This window comes from Dermacentor albipictus, chromosome 6 (genome assembly GCF_038994185.2).
Source record: "Dermacentor albipictus isolate Rhodes 1998 colony chromosome 6, USDA_Dalb.pri_finalv2, whole genome shotgun sequence".
NCBI classification, from domain to species: domain Eukaryota; kingdom Metazoa; phylum Arthropoda; class Arachnida; order Ixodida; family Ixodidae; genus Dermacentor; species Dermacentor albipictus.
The window spans coordinates 99,454,421-99,475,412 of NC_091826.1; the positions used below are offsets into that span (position 1 = coordinate 99,454,421).

Here is a 20,992-nt window from a genome sequence, read left to right on the forward strand (position 1 = left end):
GACAGACTCTTCAGCTTCCCTTTATAAAAACGGAGGCAGCCTTACGCTTTCCCCTTTTGAAATAACACCCCTCCTCTTTCCACCGCAGCGTCTTGGGCGCATTTTAATGTGGAATAAACGTTGTTTCATTCATTCATTGAGTGAGTCTACGGTGACGGTGAGCTATGGCGTTGAGGCGACAACGATCGCACGGAGGAGCGGCTGTCAGGGGCATCAGAAATAGGGTACAGCCGGCGAGGTGAATAACTGCGAACGCACGCGAATGGGCGAGGAGCAGAGAATGAGCTCCAGTGCGCCGGCATCCAGGTGGTGCGGCAGTGGCTGGATACATGACCAACGCGGTGGCAGCGGAAGCAGATCGGTTTGTCGTCTGGGCTTCACTATTCAGCAGGATTGCGCCGTCTGGGAGCGAAGCACAGGTCATTAACGCTTGTGGTTATCCGGATTGGTGCCGAATCAGGTCGGGAGACAGAACAGGCGGTAGGGATATCAAGGTTTGCAATTTCTTGCCGCACAACGGCTTGAATAACGGAAATAGAGGGGGCCGCTTGGTCATCATAGTCAGCACAGATTTCTTAAGAATTTATCTTGCGATTCTCAGCTTGCACTCTTTATAAATTTCACCAGTTCCCAATCAGACCTTAATGTACCCGTAGACTCATTGTTTTTAGACTTCTAGAAAGCTTTTGATAAGGTACCCCCCACAGCCGTCTTTTCATGAAAGTTTCAGTCCTGAATCTCAATCTTCTAATTTATAATTCGTTGCGCAGCTTTCTGACTGACCGGCCGGGAACAGTTCGTTTTTTGCAAATAACATTTCATCCCCTCTGTCTCCTGTGCTTTCTGGGGTTCCCCAAGGCTCTGCTCTTGGCCCACTCCTCTTTTTAAATCTACATTATTGACCTTCCTAATGACATATCTTCGAACATACGCCTATTTGCGGACGACTGTGTTATTTACCACACCATTAACAATAGCTCTAGTAACCCTGTCCTGCATTGTGACCTACAAGCAGTTGAAAAACGGTGTAATACATGGTTAATGCTATTAAATGTCAATAATACTCATTATTCTCTTTCAATCGTCGGCATTCTTATGTAGCACCTTCATATCTCTTAGGTAATTGAACAATATCATCTTTGACCTGTTATAATAATTAGGGCTTATCTTAACGCAAGATCTATCATGGTCCTCTCACATCGCAAAAATAACTAACGAGGCTAACCGCACCTCAGGCTTTCTCCGGCGCCATCTAAAATTTGCCCCTCCTCAGGTAAAAACTCTTGCCTACAAATCTGTGGTAAGGCCGAAACATGAATACGCATGCTCAATTTGGGAACCTTATCATACTAATCTTTCGAACATGCTTGAATCTGTCCAAAACCGCACAGCACGAGTTATCTTCCATGACTATTTTTGATATACTAGTGTCCCTGCGCTAAAATCTAATGCGAATTTTCCTAGACTAGATGCGAGACGGCAAGTGCCCAGGCTCATTATATATCACAAGTTTTATCATGCCCCAATCGGTAACAGCGTCATATCGCCAGCTCATCGTCATTCATCCCGGGCCAATCATTCAAAGTCAGTGTAATCGCCGCATGCGCGCACATCATCCCATCATCATTCGTTTTTTCCACGTACGGCGAGAAACTGGAATGATCTGCCTGAAGAAGCGGCGGACCACACCAGTGCGACTGCGTTCAGGACTGCCACCGAACACATTTTTCTTTGAAGCAGCCCACCCCTTATGTAAAACCCCTCTGCAGGGGCATTTCAGTAATAAACAAAAAAATAAATAAACAAGTAAATAAATAAATAAGAAGGTACAGTCAGGGGGTCGTGGATGAATGGGGGTCAGTCTCGCCGCTTCAATATCCCGGCGAACGATACGGGCGACGTTCTCTTGAAATGGTCATGTGGCGGTAAGAGCGAAGCAACGGGACGTGGCAGGGATGTTTGGGAGCTTGGAAAATTGTGGGAAAACCCTGCGGCTTTTGGTGACCTCGAAGCGGCGGCATTTTTTGACGATGTCGTCGACGGTAAAAACGCCGTTATAGACGAGCCAATTGAAGGCGTCGTACGCGATTCCTTTTAGGATTAGGCCTACCTTGTCAACCTCGGTCATGCGCTCGTCGAGTTTCCGGCAAAGCACGAGCGCTTCCTGTATGTAGGAGACATACGATTCCGCTGATGGCTGGACACGGCTGGCAAGCTCTTCTCACGGAGCCTGTTGGCGACCTGATGAGTTGCCAAACAGGCTGTGAAGCCGCTATTTGAAAAGGGCCCACCTGCAGAGCTCGTCCTCATTGGTGCGAAACCAGACATGCCGTGACCCGTACATATAAAAGATCACATTGGCAAGCATGATGGTAGGGTCCCAGTGGTGGCTTTGGGTAACGCGCTCATACATGCTGTGCCAGTCGTCGATGGGAACGTCATTTTGGGCGGAGACTGTCCCAGGATCACGGAGACTAGGAACAGTAACGTACGTTGTTGTAGGCGCCGCAGGTGTAGGCGGCGGTGGGGGACGGGGTGGTTTCATCGGAAGCCATGGCTTAGAAGACGACGGTGCTACTGCTTCGGAGGTCCGTGGCGAGGACGGGGAACGTTCCACCCCCACCACAATGTTACGCGAAGGATGAGTCAGTAAGACGAGCAACTATTTTAAGGTTATATTTACAACAGCGTTTGCAGTGGTGACCGGTTAGGTTCATAGCGCGAGCCCAGTTTGTTCTTCCTCCTTTTTTCTCCGGTGATGGCGTCCACAGGCCTCGCTAAAAGAAGCAAATACCACCCGCGTGTAGCAATATTTTTCTAATTAACATTTGCGCTGATTACTTTATAGCACTTATTGAACTTCATGAATAGTAGTGTATTTCGCTTTTGGTTCATATCTACTTGGGAGGAATTTGGAGCATGGCGCCAGTTTAAGGCATTCGTCGCGAAAGTTGACGACGTGATGCATTGCTGTTCCATTTTTTCCAGAATTTCAATGCAGAAATCACTATTTTGGGAGAAACGTAGGTAGAACAACCCTGCAATTGTGCTGCGAAATTCACAGCACTTACTTCAAAATGGCTTGTATAGAAATACGTTCCAAATGAATGCGGCCACTTAAAGCACTGGCATCAATTCGTCGATTGCAGTGCACGCTCTAAAGTAATTAGTTACAGATTTAAAACAGGAGCATTTACTCATTCAGTTATGCATGTTGATTTCTACTGTAAGCGATATCTGCCGCTTTGACACAAAAGTTTAAAAAACAGACGACCTGGTGCCTCAAAAAACAGGCGCACCGCTAATATATATATATATATATATATATATATATATATATATATATATTTATATATATATATATATATATATATATATATATATATATATATATATATATATAACCAATTGGAACTCCAGAAACCTGAGCTCTGCTGCGAGTAGAAACGGCGCTGTTGCTTCACAACACGGCTCGCGTCTGCTCAACCTATATATATATATATATATATATATATATATATATATATATATATATATATATATCTTGTATCTATATTGTCACGCGGTAGTGACGTTAAAGAACACAGCAGCAGTACTGTGAAAGACAAAACTAGCTTTTATTGGGCGAACCTGTGCCCACAAAACAGGCTACACTTAAAGCGCAACGATGGCGGCGAACACGCTCGGCGATCGTCGAAATTCTGATCAGCGGGTCAAGCGCGTCGGCTTTTATAGAGCAGTCATCGAATGTTCCAGACTAATCGTTCGGACCCGCATGCCTTCCACAAAGTTCTACACCATTCGCGTCAAGTGATGCAATCAGATAACATAACGTTCAGCGACAACAGACAGCAGATAGAAGCATCGATAACGTTCCAGAAACTTCGGTACATACAGGCGCGTCCCACGCTGTGCGATTACTTTTGTTAGGCTGCGAAACGTGGTTGCCCGATAAAGATAAGTATACGTGTCAATACCCCCCTCTTAAAAAGCATCGACCCGATGCTGCAAAGAAACGAAGGTAATGAACAAAAGCACTCGTAGCAAAGAAAAGAACAAAAATGGCGAAGTTTGTCAGCGTCCGTAAAAGGGTTTAAGGCGCACCACATGGACCACTTCAGATCGTGCGCGGCGCCGCTGTGAATGCGAAATGCCGTCTGGCACGACCTCATAGTCCAGAGCGCCAATGCGTCGGATGACCTTGTAGGGTCCGAAATAGCGTCGGAGTAGTTTCTCACTGAGTCCTCGTCGGCGTATAGGGGTCCATACCCAAACACGGTCGCCGGGCTGGTACTCGACGAAGCGTCGTCGGAGGTTGTAGTATCGGCTGTCGGTCCTCTGTTGGTCCTTGATCCGCAGGCGGGTGAGCTGTCGGGCTTCTTCGGCGCGCTGGAGATAGCTAGCGACGTCAACATTCTCTTCGTCAATGACGTGGGGCAGCATGGCGTCGAGCGTCGTCGTCGGGTTCCTGCCGTAAACCAGCTTAAACGGCGTGATCTGTGTTGTTTCTTGCACCGCCGTGTTGTAAGCGAAGGTTACATACGGCAGGACCGCGTCCCACGTCTTGTGCTCCACGACGACGTACATCGCTAGCATGTCGGCGAGGGTCTTATTCAGGCGCTCCGTGAGACCATTCGTTTGCGGATGGTAGGCAGTTGTCCTCCTGTGGCTTGTCTGGCTATATTGCAGAATAGCTTGGGTGAGCTCTGCTGTAAAAGCCGTTCCTCTGTCGGTAATGAGGACTTTTGGGGCGCCATGTCGCAGCAGGATGTTCTCGACGAAAAATTTCGCCACCTCGGCTGCGCTGCCTTTCGGTAGAGCTTTTGTTTCAGCGAAGCGGGTGAGATAGTCCGTCCCCACGACGATCCACTTATTCCCGGATGTTGACGTCGGAAACGGCCCCAACAAATCCATCCCAATCTGCTCGAATGGTCGACGAGGAGGTTCGATCGGTTGTAGTAACCCTGTTGGCCTTGTCGGTGGTGTCTTGCGTCGTTGACAGTCTCGGCATGTCTTAACGTAACGGGCGACGTCGGCGGTCAGACGCGGCCAGTAATACCTTTCCTGTATTCTCGACAGGGTCCGGGAGAATCCGAGGTGCCCAGCGGTTGGATCGTCGTGTAAGGCGTGCAGTAATTCTGGACGCAGCGCCGACGGAACAACAAGAAGGTAGTTGGCGCGGACTGGTGAAAAGTTTTTCTTCACGAGTAGGTTGTTTTGAAGCGTCAAAAGATAGTCCACGCTTAAAAGATAGTCCATGCTTAAATGCCCTAGGGACAACGTCGGTGTGCCCTTCCAAATACTCGACAAGGGCTTTTAGCTCCGGGTCCCCTCGTTGTTGATCAGCGAAGTCTTCCGCGCTTATTATTCCAAGGAAGGCGTCGTCATCCTCGTTATCTTGCGGTGGTGGGTCAATGGGGGCGCGTGATAGGCAATCGGGATCTGAGTGTTTTCGTCCGGACTTGTATGTTACAGTAATGTCGTATTCTTGTAGTCTGAGGCTCCACCGTGCCAGCCGTCCTGAAGGGTCCTTTAAGTTAGCTAGCCAACACAACGCGTGATGGTCGCTGACCACTCTGAATGGCCTGCCATATAGGTAGGGGCGAAATTTCGCTGTAGCCCAAACGATGGCGAGGCATTCCTTTTCCGTTGTGGAATAATTGCCTTCCGCTTTTGACAACGACCGGCTAGCATAAGCTATCACGTGTTCATGTCCATCTTTTCTCTGGACTAGGACGGCACCGAGGCCTAGGCTACTGGCGTCAGTGTGAATTTCGGTATCGGCGTGCTCGTCGAAGTGCGCAAGTACGGGCGGAGTCTGCATGCGTCGTTTGATTTCTTCAAATGCGTCGGCCTGCGGCGTTTCCCACTTGAATTCAATGTCACATTTAGTTAGCTGTGTCAGCGGCTCAGCGATGCGTGAAAAGTCCTTGACAAATCGCCTGTAGTAAGCGCACATGCCAAGAAATCTACGCACTGCCTTCTTGTCGGTGGACTGCGGGAACTTTGCGATGGCAGCTGTCTTCTGCGGGTCGGGGCGGACTCCAGACTTGCTGACGACGTGGCCTAGGAACAGAAGCTCATCGTAGGCGAAGCGGCACTTTTCTGGCTTCAGAGTGAGCCCTGATGACTTGATGGCCTCGAGTACTGTTGCAAGCCGCCTAAGGTGATCGTTGAAATTTTCGGCGAAGACAACGACGTCATCCAAGTAAACGAGACAGGTCTGCCACTTCAATCCTGCTAAAACCGTGTCCATGACGCGCTGGAACGTTGCAGGTGCCGAGCACAGTCCAAATTGCATAACCTTGAACTCGTAGAGGCCGTCTGGGGTGATGAAGGCGGTCTTTTCGCGATCTCTTTTGTCGACTTCTATTTGCCAATAGCCAGACTTCAGGTCCATCGACGAGAAGTATTTAGCGTTGCAGAGCCGATCCAATGCGTCGTCTATCCGTGGGAGGGGGTATACATCCTTCTTCGTGATCTTGTTCAGTCGACGATAATCAACACAGAAACGTAGGCTTCCGTCCTTTTTCTTTACCAGGACAACAGGGGATGCCCACGGGCTTTTCGACGGCTGGATGATGTCGTCGCGCAGCATTTCGTCGACTTGTTCTCTTATAGCTTCACGTTCCCGCGTCGAAACTCGGTAAGGGCTCTGGCGTAGTGGTCGAGCGCATTCTTCGGTTAATATGCGATGCTTTGCGACTGGTGTTTGTCGAATCCTCGATGACGTCGAAAAGCAGCTTTTGTATCGTCGAATCAGACTTCTGAGCTGTTGCTGCTTAATCACGGGGATACTTGGACTTATGTCGAAGTCTGGCTCGGGAACTACAGTCGTCGGGGTGGATGCGACAGAATCCGAGAGGACAAAGGCATCACTGGTTTCCACAATTTCCTCGATGTATGCGATGGTCGTGCCCTTGTTGATGTGCTTGAACTCCTTGCTGAAGTTTGTCAGCAACACTTTCGTGTTTCCTCCGTGCAGTCGAGCGATCCCTCTTGCGACGCAAATTTCACGGTCGAGCAGAAGACGTTGGTCGCCTTCGATGACGCCTTCTACGTCAGCGGGTGTTTCGGTGCCGACCAAAATAACAATGCTGGAGTGAGGCGGGATGCTCACTTGATCTTCGGGCACACTCAAGGCATGGTGACTACGAGGGCTCTCCGGCGCTATCGCTTTATCTTCCGACAGCGTTATTGACTGTGACTTCAGGTCGACGATTGCGCCGTGTTGGTTCAGGAAGTCCATACCGAGAATGACGTCTCGTGAACACTGTTGGAGGATAACGAAAGTGGCAGGGTAAGTTCGGTCATGAATGGTTATTCTTGCCGTGCAGATTCCAGAAGGCGTGATGAGGTGTCCTCCTGCGGTGCGAATTTGAGGGCCTTCCCATGCAGTCTTAACCTTCTTCAGCTGGGTGGCGATGTGTCCACTCATGACGGAGTAATCAGCCCCTGTGTCTACTAAGGCGGTAACCACGTGTCCGTCGAGAAGCACGTCGAGATCGGTGGTTCTTTGTCTGGCGTTGCAGTTGGGTTTTGGCGTCGGATCACGGCTGCGTCGTGTTAAACTGAAGCTTGAACGTCGCGTCGTCAAGTCGTCTTTCGTCGGTGTAGTTTTGGCTTCCTGACTTCGTCGGGACGGCGGCGTGTCGTCATTAGGTCGTCGAGATGGTTGCTTCGTCGTCTTCGTCGGAGGCGGAGGATCTTCGTCAGTTCGACGAACAGCAACCGCACCTCCATCGGTTGCTGCTTTTAGTTTTCCGTATATGGGCTGACGGACCGGCCGCGGGCTGGGCCAGTGTATGGTCGGCGCTGCGGCGACAGGTAGCGGCCTGGTGACGGCGAACGGGAAGCTCGTAGATGGCTCCACTGAGTGGCGGCGAGGTAGTCGGCAATATCGCGGGGTCGTTCGCCAATCTGTGGCCGCGGCGCGTTAACGGCGAAACCTCGCAGTCCCATCTCCCGGTATGGGCATCGGCGGTACACCTGGCCGGCTTCCCCGCAGTGGTAGCAGAGCGGGCGGTGGTCAGGAGCGCGCCAAACGTCTGTCTTCCTCGGGTAGGTGCGATGCGCGACGGGTGGTCGTGCTGGCGGCGGCGGCGGACGACGAAACTGCGGCGTGACAGGGCCCTGGCGCGGTCGCGGAGGGGGGCCTTGACGGCGTGCGACGGCGGCGTAGGTCATTGCTTGCGGCTCGGGCTGCGGCGATTCAGGGGCTACTCCAAGTTGTTGTTGGAGTTCCTCACGCACGACATCGGCAATCGAAGCCACCTGAGGCTGTGATGATGGGAACAGCTTTTGTAGCTCCTCCCGCATGACAGCTCGGATAGTCTCGCGCAGGTCGTCGGTGCCCAGTGACTGAAGTCCGGCGTAGTTTGTCGCGTTCGTGCGGCGGTCGAATTGCCGGTTTCGCATCTCGAGTGTCTTCTCGATGCTGGTTGCCTCGCGAAGGAACTCTTCTACGGTCTTCGGTGGGATTCGTATCATTGCGCCGAAAAGTTCTTCCTTCACACCACGCATGAGAAGGCGGACTTTCTTCTCCTCGGGCATATCCGGGTCGGCGTGGCGGAAGAGACGCTTCATTTCCTCCGTGAAGATGGCAACGTTCTCGTTCGGTAGTTGCACTCCGGCGTCCAGCATGGCTTCGGCCCTTTCCTTGCGCACGACGCTTGTAAAGGTGCGCATGAAGCCGGTACGGAACAGGTCCCATGTTGTCAATGTCGACTCCCTGTTCTGGAACCACGTTCTGGCGGCGTCTTCTAGGGCGAAGTATACGTGCCGCAACTTGTCGTCGGAGTCCCAGTTGTTGAAAGTCGCGATTCGCTCGTACGTCTCCAGCCAGTATTCCGGGTCCTCAGTTGCTGCTCCATGGAAAGTTGGTGGGTCCCGAGGTTTCTGTAGGATAACGGGGGACACTGGGGCAGCCATTTGGGTTGTCTTGATCACTATCTTCTTTGTCGTTTCAGGCAGAAATCCGTGCTCTGGGGGCAGTCTTTGCAGTCTGCGACTAGCACGCTGGTCTTCGGCGATGTTAGTTTTGTCCTCGGGCTTGGGCTTGGATCGCGACTTTGCGGGGGCGTTCGGTACATGAACGCACTAGCACCTCCACCAGATGTCACGTGGTAGTGACGTTAAAGAACACAGTAGCAGTACTGTGAAAGACAAAAGTAGCTTTTATTGGGCGAACCTGTGCCCACAAAACAGGCTACACTTAAAGCGCAACGATGGCGGCGAACACGCTCGGCGATCGTCGAAAATCTGATCAGCGGGTCAAGCGTGTCGGCTTTTGTAGAGCAGTCATCGAATGTTCCAGACTAATCGTTCGGACCCGCATGCCTTCCACAAAGTTCTACACCATTCGCGTCAAGTGATGCAATCAGATAACATAACGTTCAGCGACAACAGACAGCAGATAGAAGCATCGATAACGTTCCAGAAACTTCGGTACATACAGGCGCGTCCCACGCTGTGCGATTACTTTTGTTAGGCTGCGAAACGTGGTTGCCCGATAAAGATAAGTATACGTGTCAATATCTAATATAGGAGGTTTATTGGGGTTCGTAGCGACCACCGGTTCTACGATGCACCGAGCACAGTCCCCGAGCTCGAGCCTCTGCTGCGCCCTTGATGCTGCCGATGCTGCTGACTGCACGCACGTTCCTCATCTTCCTTACAATGGCCCCGCGGAAATAAAGGAGTCATCCTGGCGACTTAGTTTTCTGGAAGGATGGCAGAATTGTGATACGGCTTGAGACGCTGAACGTGAACGACTTCGCGGTTACGATGTCGCATGCCGGACGGCGGCGTTAGCGGCTCAACCAGATAATTAACGGGTGATATTCTCTCGAGAACGCGGTATGGACAGTCGTACTTCGGAAGGAGTTTTGAAGCGAGCCCAGGCGTGCGGTGTGGCACTAACAGCCAGATGTAATCGCGAGGGAGAAAAGTGGGAGGCGAGTTCTGGGCATCGTGAACAGCATTTTGGCGGTTCTGGTCGTCCGAGGTGAATCAGCGGGCAAGCAGGCGACATTCCTCTGCTTGTCTGGCGGCTTCCGAGAGCGGCAGGCATTCAGATGGGTCCGGCCGGTAGGGCAGAATGGTGTCGGTGGTGTGCGAAGGATGACGGCCGTCAAGAAGCTAAAAGGGTGAGAATCCGGTAGTGGCCTGAGTCGCGGTGTTGTAGGCGTGGGTGACAAACGGAAGAACTAGGTCCCAATTAGAGTGATCAGGTGAGACATACATGGCGAGCGTTCCATGGTACCGTTAGTCTGTGGATGATAAGCAGTGCCTTTACGATGAACAATAGCGCATTTAGCAAGCAGTTGTTCGATGACTTCAGATAAGAAGGCGCGGCCTCTGTCGCTTAAAAGTTCACGTGGACCTCCATGACGAAGGAGAAAACGACGAAGTAGGAAATTGGCGACCTCCTGCGCTGTAACGTTTGGTAGAGCAGCAGTCTCCGAATAACGGGTTAAGTGGTCTACCGCAACGATTATCCACTTGTTGCCGGCAGGAGTCAACGGAAGCGGCCCGTAGAGATCTATTCCCACGCGATCACAGGGTCAGGATGGGCACTTTGAAGGCTATAATTCACCGGTGGTATTGTGCGGTGGCGCTTTCAGGCGTTGGCACTCATGACATGAGCGGACGAACTGAGGGAAGAGGATAATGTGCACTCGCAGGGGGAGTCGTGACTGGCCTTCGGGCGAAGTGGTGATCGGGATAGCGCGTGAGCGTCGGAGTGCTTTCGCCCAGAACGGTACACCACGCCGATGTCGTATTCTTGGATTCTCAATGCCCAGCGGGCAAGGCGGCCCGATGGATCTTTGAGCGTCGACAGCCAACATAGTGCGTGGTCGTCGGTCATGACGTCAGAAGATCGGCCGTATAAATACGGGCGAAACATACCAAGCGCCCACACAATTGCCCAGCACTCCTTTTCTGTAACGCTGTAATTGGTCTCCGCCCTGTTTAACATGCGACTCGCGTAGGCGACGACGTATTTTGGGTGGCCAGGTTGACGCTGTGCCAACACAGCACCAAGGCCTACACCGCTTGCATCGGTATGGATTTCGGTGAGCGCTTGGGGGTCAAAATGGCGAAGAATATATATATATATATATATATATATATATATATATATATATATATATATATATATATATATATATATATATATATATATATATATATAATGCGATGAGGTTTATTCTCGTTCACGACGTTGTGGAACGCTAGGCAAAACAAGGCACTGCAAGGGCTGTCCGAAGCACGGGGTCGCTCGAGATCACGGCACGGCCCTTCGTCTTCCTCTTCAGACGGCACATACACAGGCGCGCGTCTGCTTCATTACAATGCCCCGGGAGCTAAGCGTAGCCATCCTGGCGACTCAGGGCGCGGAGAAGATGAGCGGGTCGTAGTACGGTTTCAGGCGGTTGACATGTACTGTCTCTCGCCCACGACGACGCAGGTCTGGTGACACGGTGAGCGGCTCGACGATGTAGTTGACCGGTGAAGTGGCCTCGATTATACGGTATGGACCGTGATAACGCGCCAGGAGTTTGGAAGAAAGGCCAGGAATGTTGGCTGGTATCCAAAGCCACACCAGTGAACCAGGAACAAAGTTGGGCGGTGGTTGATGAGCACGGTCATGTGTTGTCTTTTGACGTTCTTGAGTCTCACTAGTCAGGGCACGTGCCAGCTGACGGCAATCTTCAGCATATTTGGCGACTTCGGAAAGCGGAGTATACTCAGTAGCGTCAGGTTGGTACGGCAGTATGGTGTCCAAAGGGCATGATGGCTCACGGCCATACACAAGAAAAAAGGGGGAAAAGCCGGTGGTCACTTGCGTCGCGGTGTTGTACGCGAACGTAACAAAGGGGAGTACGGTGTCCCAGTCGGAGTGGTCGGATGAAATATACATCCGCAACATGTCGCCAAGTGTGCGATTGAAGCGCTCGGTAAGACCGTTGGTTTGGGGATGGCACGCGGTAGATTTGCGATGAATTATCCTGCACTCAGCGAGGAGGGCTTGGATGCCCTCCGACAGGAAAACACGGCCCCTATCACTCAGTAATTCTCGGGGAGCACCGTGGCGAAGGACAAAATTGCGAAGGATGAAAAAACCAACGTCACGGGCGGTCGCTGCTGGCAGTGCTGCAGTCTCAGCGTAGCGAGTAAGGTGATCTACGCCGACAATAATCCACCGATTTCCACGCCCGCTGCATGGAAACGGGCCGTAGAGGTCGATGCCGACGCGGTCGAACCGACGAGACGGGCATGGCAGCGGCTGTAACGGTCCTGTGAAACGCTGTGTAGGTGTTTTGCTTTGTTGGCATGTAGTGCAAGACTGAATGTACTTTTGCACAAAGTTGTACATGCCTCTCCAATAATAGCGCTGACGCAACCTTGTGTAAGTTTTGAGGACGCCGGCATGAGCGCTTAGGGGGTCAGCGTGAAAAGACGCGCAGACGTCAGAGCGCATATGACGAGGTATAGCGAGGAGCCATTTGCGTCCGTCGGGCATGTAGTTTCGGCGATATAGAATGTTGTCCCGCACTGAGAAGTGGGTTGCTTGGCGACGCAGTGCTCGTGTCGAAGGGACATCAGACGGAGCAGCAAGGTAGTCGAGTAACATTGCAAGGGATGGGTCCTTGCGCTGCTCTGTGAGCATGTCAGGGATGGTGAACGGTGACAGGGTGGACGAGGAAGCTGACAACGACGCCAAATCAGGCGTCAGTGGGGAGCGAGAGAGCGCATCAGCGTCGGAGTGCTTGCGACCAGAGCGGTACATGACGCGGATGTCGTACTCTTGCAAGCGAAGCGCACAACGTCCCAAGCGTCCAGACGGGTCTTTCAAGGAAGAAAGCCAACAAAGGGCATGGTGGTCAGTAACAACGGCGAAAGAACGGCCGTAAAGGTATGGGCGAAACTTGCTTAATGCCCAGATGATCGCTAGACACTCCTTTTCTGTGACGGAGTAATTTAATTCTGCTTTCTTTAGAGTACGGCTCGCATAAGCGACGACGTATTCATCATAGCCAGCTTTCCGTTGCGCTAAGACCGCGCCAAGGCCAACTCCGCTGGCGTCAGTATGGACTTCCGTGGGAGCATCAGGGTCGTAGTGGCGAAGAATCGGTGGTGAGGTCAACAAGTGGCGCAATTGCTGAAATGCTGCATCACATTCAGGTGACCATGCTGCTATGCCGTTACTGGCGGAAAGTAAACATGTCAAAGGCGCCATGATGGATGCGAAATTGCGTACGAAGCGACGAAAATAAGAACATAAGCCAATAAAACTTCGGAGGGTTTTGATAGACGTGGGCCTTGGGAACTCTGCAACAGCGCGGAGCTTGTCTGGATCCGGGAGGACGCCGTCTTTGGAGATAACGTGACCCAATATGGTTAGCTTGCTTGCAGCAAAGCGGCACTTTTTGAGGTTAAGCTGTAGACCGGCAGAGGCGAGACAGGTCAGAATGTCATGCAGGCGAGCGAGGTGCGTCGGAAAATCGGTTGAGAAGACGACGATGTCGTCGAGGTAACATAAACAGGTCTTCCATTTGTGGCCACGAAGGATGGTGTCGATCCTACGCTCAAAAGTAGCAGGCGCGTTGCACAACCCGAAGGGCATGACGTTAAATTCGTAGAGGCCATCGGGTGTAACGAATGCGGTTTTCGGACGGTCAGGCTTGGCCATGGGAACTTGCCAGTACCCGGAGTGCAGATCCAAGGAACTGAAGTATTCTGCGCCTTGTAAACAGTCGAGAGCGTCATCGATTCGAGGCAGAGGATAAACGTCTTTCCTCGTTATCTTGTTTAGGCGTCTGTATTCGACACAAAAGCGAATGGAGCCATCTTTTTTCCTCACCAATACGACAGGTGAAGACCAAGGACTTTGAGAGGGACGGATGACTTTACGTTGGAGCACGTCATCCACGTGCTCCGTGATGATTCGGCGCTCTTCGGCAGAGACACGATACGGGCGCTGTCGCAAGGGGGAGTGGGAACCAGTGTCGATGATGTGAGAAACACCGGTGGCACGGCCCAGTGACGTCTGATGACAGTCGAAAGAAGAGACAAACTTGTGAAGGAGAGCGAGAAGTTGGCGGCGATGAGATGGGGAAAGTGCAGGGTCGATGGCCTTGTCAAAACCCACTTAAGGTGATGAGCCGGAGACCGAAGCGATGGCGTCAAGGTGACGGAGGGAGGCGGCAGGAACATCGAAGTCGTCGACGTAGTTGACCGCTTGAAAGTATCCTACCGTCTCTCCACGCATTAGGCTGATCGGGTACTGGTAGTAGTTGGTGACCAGCATCACAGTTGAGCCAGAGGTTACAGTAAGCACGGCAAACGGAAGAACAATGCCCTTGCGTTGAGCAAACACATCGGACGGCGTGAACACTACGGTGGCGTCAGATGCGGAATCAGACGACAAGACAACAGCCATCGACGACTCAGGAGGTACGGTTGTGTCGGCATCAACAGTGAGTTTGTCGGCAAAGTGAGGAGAGCTGGTCGGCAGGAATTCACATAGTGGTAAAAGCGACACTTCTGCACGTGAACAGTCAATGACAGCATGATGACGTGACAGGAAATTCCAACCAATGATGAGGTCGTGAGAGCACGATGGTAGCACGAAACACCCGATTATGTACAGAACGTCGTTGATGACGACACGGGCCGTGCATACAGCTGAAGGGTGGATTCGCTGCGCGCTGGCAGTGGCGAGCACCAGGCCAGAGCGAGCTGTAGTCACTTGTCGTAGCTTGCGGCAAAGACCCTCGTGAATGACGGAAACGGCTGCTCCGGTATCGACTAGTGCCACTGCTGGTACTCCCTCTACAAAAACGGTAATTACATTTTGCGGCAAAGATTGAGGTCTTGAGAAAATCGACGTATTTGCAGTTCTTGCCTCAGGAACTGCAGCAGTCCGTTTCCCTCGTCAGTAGGAACTCGACGACGCAGGGGCGAAATCGAACGCCGACGAGGGGAAGGGGAACGCCGAGTTTCCAACCGGCGATCAGTGTCGAGACGTCGCGGTGATAATGGAGGCGTGGCGGCGTATTGTGGTGCGTAGCGGGGCCTGTCAAAGCTGGTACACGTAGTTGAGGCGCGGCTGCGACAGAAGCGTGCCACATGGCCAGCAATGCCGCAGGCGAAGCAGATAGGCCGGCTGTCTTGAGTGCGCCACGTCTCGGTGGGACGAAAAAAGTGTGGTGACGGTCGGGCAACTTGAAATGAAGTCGGATTCATGGGCGATGGAAAGGAAGCGGTCTGCGCAGGTGGCCGTGCAACCACGGCTGCATAACTGAGCGGCAGCGACGTAGGGTGGTTGGCAAAGTTGGTATGGGCCAGGGGCACACTCATAGGGTTGGGTGGGGGGGTTGTAGGAGCTGCAGGAAGCGCTTCAGATATGTGATTTCGGATGGCTTCCTGCAGCGTTGGAGGCAAAGCTGCCGTAGGTGCGTCACTGCGAGGCAGCAGCGAGAGCTGCCTGGCCACCTCTTCACAGATAAAATCTTTGATATGCTGCGAGAGGGTCGAGTTGATGAATTCGGTAGAAACCGCGATGCTGGAGACGGAATTGGCGTGCTGGATGTTCTGGCGGGCGATGGAACGTTGGCGGCGCAGCTCGTCAAAGCTCTGGCAGAGGTTAATGAGGACGGATACGCTAGTTGGGCCTTTGGCCAGCAACATCTGGAATGCGCTGTCCTCGATGCCCTTGAGGATGTGTTTGATCTTGTCATCCTCTGACATGCTGGGATTGACCCGCTTGCACAAATCGAGAACATCCTCGATGTAGCTGGGGAATGTTTCTCCAGGCTGCTGTGCGCGCTGGCGTAGACGCTGTTCAGCGCGTAGCGTACGCACAGCTGGGCGATCAAACACTTCTGCAAACAGAGTCTTAAAGGCGGACCAGCTTGTAAAGTCTGATTCGTGGTTGAAGAACCAAAGTTTGACAACGTCGGCGAGGTAGAACGGCACGTTGGTCAGCTTAGACTGGTCATCCCAGCGGTTATGGGCATTTACACGTTCGTACGATGAGAGCCAGTCTTCCACGTCGTGTTCGGCGGTCTCACTGAAAATGGGTGGGTCGCGCTGACGAGGGACGCCGGCGCAGATGACAGTGGCAGCCGGTGGGGCGGGCATCGAGGTGGCGGGATCAGGCATAGTGCAAGGCGATCTTGTTGGCAGGGTTCGAGTGCGGAGCTCCAGGACGAGGCGAAGGATCTTAGCAACCTCCATCAAATGCGATGAGGTTTATTCTCGTTCACGACGTTCTGGAACGCTAGGCAAAACAAGGCACTGCAAGGGCTGTCCGAAGCACGGGGTCGCTCGAGATCACGGCACGGCCCTTCGTCTTCCTCTTCAGACGGCACATACACAGGGGCGCGTCTGCTTCATTACAATATATATATATATATATATATATATATATATATATACATGTATATATATATATATATATATAGTACAAAGCGCATAAATTCAGTTCGCGTGAATACAGTAACGTCGCCTCTACTGACCGTCACCAAGAGGCTACTGATCAATGACAGGGTCATCGTTGAAAAGCGTCGACAGCAGTTAGTTGCCTCCTTTTGTTCCACGTTGGAGACCCGAGCAGCACGTAGAAGACAGAAGAACCACATTAGAGACCACTTAGGGACGACAGATGTGGTTACGATTCAACGTTTGTGATTTGGTTCGTGAATTGCCTCAACAAGGGAAGATGCAAGAAAGGGGCAGGAAAAGCGGAACGGGCCTGTTGTGAAGAACAGAGACGTTCGGACATGCAAAGACGCCACTATAGTGTGCTCGAATAGGTGGAGCCGTGTTGTAAAACTGATTCATGTAGTTTTTTATTATAATCCGTTTTTAATACTCTTCCACGTCGCTCGGATCCGTTCTTTCTCCAGGCACCTGGCACGGAACCTTCCGTGCAACCTTCGTTAGCATTAAGGAAACCTACTTTCACAACAGTGTCTAGACTTGAAAGAGCAATCTGTGTTCAGTGGTACGGCAATCAAGAGCTTTACACTGATACATGTATATTGCGTGTTTCTTGTGGACGATGCACGCATGCACCCCGACAATGACGACGAACGCTCTCTGGCTCTGTAGCTGGGGGTCCGAACTGGCCAGCGCTGCATTACCCTTTGTAAATATACTTTGTAAATAGTCTCCAGTCCAAAATACATCGTTCGCGTAACATTTTGGTAGAGAAGGCCGTTCCCCGTCTTCGCCGCAGAGCTCCGCAGCGGCCGCACTGTCCTGCTTTCTGCCATGCCTCCCGGTGATGACACCTCGTCTGCTTCTACTCCTGTGACCTGGCAAGCTGAATAGACCAGCGCTACATTATCCTTATAAATATACATTGTAAATAGCATCCAGTCCTTAGTCCTTCGTTCGCGTAACAATACTCTCACAAGTGCGGCCTAAATTTGGAGCAAGGGGTGCCAGCATTTAATGGAAAGCAGCTTCAGACGGAACGCTATGATATAATGGTTAATTTTAGTTTCGATGTAGTTTGCTGAGGTGCACAATTCTTTTAATATATTTACACATAAGTCATGTATGAGTGCTCCATATAACGATGAACAGAAGGAAAACAAGCTAAGAACAGCAGCCAACGTTTCGAAAGTGCACTTGTCTTCTTCAAGGCGACTTGAAAAGTCCATTTGTCGAAAATCTGGCTCCTGCTTTCACCTTGCTCTCGTTTTGCTCATCGTCTTGAATTTCCATCTCCCACCTTCCCAGGGCTTTGCCTGGCCATGCTTTGCCTCAGTTGCTTTTCTTGTACTGGTCTATATTCAATATCAGCCCATGAAAACAACCATGAGTTGACTCAGAGATGCATGCCCAGTATTTAAATTAAAAACAAGTTTTTGCCGCCCAGTACCGGAAGCTACAGATAATTCCTGCATTTTCGAGAAAGCAATGTCAGATGGATGCTTCATATTACTCGTGCCGTAGCCGAGTGAATCGAGGTATCCCAATATTTTCATTTAGTTGCTAAGAACTATTTAGTTGCTAAGAACTACATGCGCTACGAGGGAAACTGAATGCTTTATAAGCTTTCTATGCATCATTTATGCTGTTACTAATACTTTGCCTGGTAGCTCATCAATATTGTTGACCCGACAAATACATCAAGAATAAAATGCAAATATAAATATAAATCTCTGCCGCTCAATTTATAGCATTTTTTTCTTCATGCTCAAATGTGGTATTCACAAAAATGTCAGTCATCAGGAGCGACACATGTTTTGATGAAGAAATTGGAGGACTTCATCATTCCCTTAGCGCACACGCTGGTCGTATTTTCGCCAATGCATTTATGTTTGTTTATGAAAGCTGTTATTTTTTAATCCCTACAGAGGTGAATCTCCAGGACACGCATTTACCTTGCCAAAGCCGTTTTAACCATATACTGAGCTTCAACCAGCTGGTCAACAATATTTTTGACCGACTGTATCTCCCTTAGTTTTCAGACAATATCTTCAATATTTCTGTTAGTGTGCATTTCAGCAATATAATGAAGAAATAAAGCAGCAAAAATATTCTAGGTGAAGCCTTCCTCATCATGCCAGTTAAAGCTTCAAAAAAGATCTTACGTGACAGAAGTAACTTCAAACAACTTACATTGTGCAGACGCGGTAGGAACATAATCGACGATTCAACGGGGTCTTGTTCTGGCTGAGTTATGGAGACCTCACAGTCTTCGGTGGCATAACAGCCGTCATGATATTCGCAAATATCAGGGTTAAGAATGACATGGTGAATTCTATCCGAGCACGAGTTCCATCGTATCGCATCCTGGAAGCAAGAAAGTATGCTAAATACCAGAGCATTTTGAATCAGACATTTTAATATCCACAGACTTCCCCCAAGAACTTATGCCCTGCAGCTATAGGGAAAAAATCACGTGGGACAATCGCATAAAATATTCTTTTACTTCTAGGGCATATATGATTAGTTAATGGCGGGAATTACACAATTAAATTCCGGAAAAATTTGACCCGGTATAGGTTGACTGAAAATCTTTTGCCTTAGAGATGGGCGTTAAAACTTTAATATTGTGCTCTGTATTGTGGTTGTATTGCGCAACATGTCACAATATTTTACATCATAGGTAAGCGCCAGCAATAGTATATAATTAGAAGGTATTTTATTAATTCAGAACATTTTATATATCTGTTAAAGCAAAAGTTATTTTCGCAAATGTCAAGACCCGTCAAGAAACAAGCAACCAAATTGTCATGAGGAAGTTATCTCATATTATAGCGTTTTTTTGCGTTGGTAGTTAAGAAAAAAAGTACAAGGGATATGTAAAATACTTGATTACTGGTCTACCGTTACAGGGCAGTGTTTTCAGGCAATTGTAGTAGAAAAAGCACGCGTTCGTTGGCTGCAGGTCGGTTCGAAGTGTGGCGATTGAATTACTTAAAATTATAGCGGGGGCATGCCATGCTCGCAGGAAAATGGTGACGCAGCTGCCTATCGCTAACGCTCCACTTTAGGGCGGACCGTTTTGAAACGCTTGTGGTAAATTAGGCGGCGCAGACCTGCCAGTTCCATGCTCTCCTGTTCTTCCAATTCCTGTATTTGTTAACTCGTGACATTTTGCCTCCCCCTTCCCCAAGCTTCCAACCTGGCCGTTGAGCTGAAGTCGACGAGCTTTCCTCTTTCTTCTAATTCAACCAGTCTCTCTGCCACTGGCTCTTGGTAAATACGCAGACTTCTACTAATTTTACACATAATCGAAAGCACGGTTATTGAAAGGCACGAGTGCAGAGACATCATTTGGAAAATGGTGTAAATCATCTCTCTGAGAAGTTTCTACAGAGAGCATTTTTTTGTTTGCTTTTCCGGTGGGGAAGGGGAGGGGCGAGGTCGATCGGTCGCCTCAAATTATGAGTGCTGCTAGAAACAAAAAAATTCATGGGGTCGCGTGGCATTCGAAATCATCACATTTAGGCTAGCTTGCCAGTTGCCCCAATCACTTCACTGACGCAGCTACATATACATTTACATATAAGACTACACATTTACAAATAAGAAACCGTTTTCCAGCTCGGCGGACGTGTGACGAGACAGCTAGGTCTGTCATACCATACAAAGTACCACAGGCGCTATGGTCACTTAGCACAAGTCGACAAAAATAAGGGGAGGTAGGGACAAGGTGAGAGCAAGTATTACTGTGTTAGGTTCCTTCTACAGTGGGCCATAATAAGGCTTCTTATAGCGCTCATCTTGGGTTTTCCTCCCCTTTTTTTGTAGATTTGCCTTAAATGGCGATAGTTCCTGTAGTCCGTAGTGCAGTATGAACCGAATCGCCCAGCAACAAGTATCACTAGGTCTGCAACCTTAGGCATGCTCCGGAAATAACTAGCATCGAGCATCAAAATGCTATCTTTGAGACAGAAATGACAAACACTAGGCTGTGCCGCTGCAAGCTTCTTAAGACCATGCGTGGCAGGAAAATGGCAGTTGGGAGGAGTCAGTTGCGCAACTTTTTGCATGCTTCGCTGGCAACTGGAGTCGAGCATTCTAGGCAATGCAGCTGTGTGCATGACAAGAAACCTGCAGCTTTATTGGGCGATGAGTAATAAACGACAACGTTTTGTCAGAGGGAACGTCAACGGATGTCAGTAAAATGACATGGCACCAGTACAGGCTTTCATTAAGAGGTAACGCCATACACTATTGGGTTGTCTGCTTTCTTCACTATACAGAATAGTCAACCTCGCCTAATGTAGAAGTAATGTGATGCGCTATACAGAAAAATCAATTGCTGGGTACCCACCTCATTGCAACAGGGGCAGTAGGACAGAGGGTATTTGTTGTGTCCTAAGCGCCCGTACTCATAAAACACACCATAGCGGTAATGCGCCCACTCATTCACGAAGGCGTAGGCTGAAATGCAAAAGAATTCTAGTAAACACTGTTTAACAGATGCAGCTTTGAGAAGGGGCATTTCTAAAGGGAG

General features: G+C 50.2%; 1 protein-coding gene across 2 annotated transcripts in view; it reads right to left on the bottom strand.

The window, feature by feature from the left end:
* The window catches only part of LOC139061303 (calcium-activated chloride channel regulator 1-like), a 197,585-nt gene that overhangs the window by 174,456 nt on the left and 2,137 nt on the right, over positions 1-20,992 (bottom strand). For both annotated transcript variants that reach the window (XM_070541086.1, XM_070541085.1), the window contains exons 2-3: positions 20,810-20,919; positions 18,646-18,819 (exon numbers count right to left, since the gene is read on the bottom strand). In XM_070541086.1, coding sequence (XP_070397187.1) covers positions 18,646-18,819; positions 20,810-20,919 — 284 coding nt within the window. The remainder of the gene's footprint in view (positions 1-18,645; positions 18,820-20,809; positions 20,920-20,992) is intronic.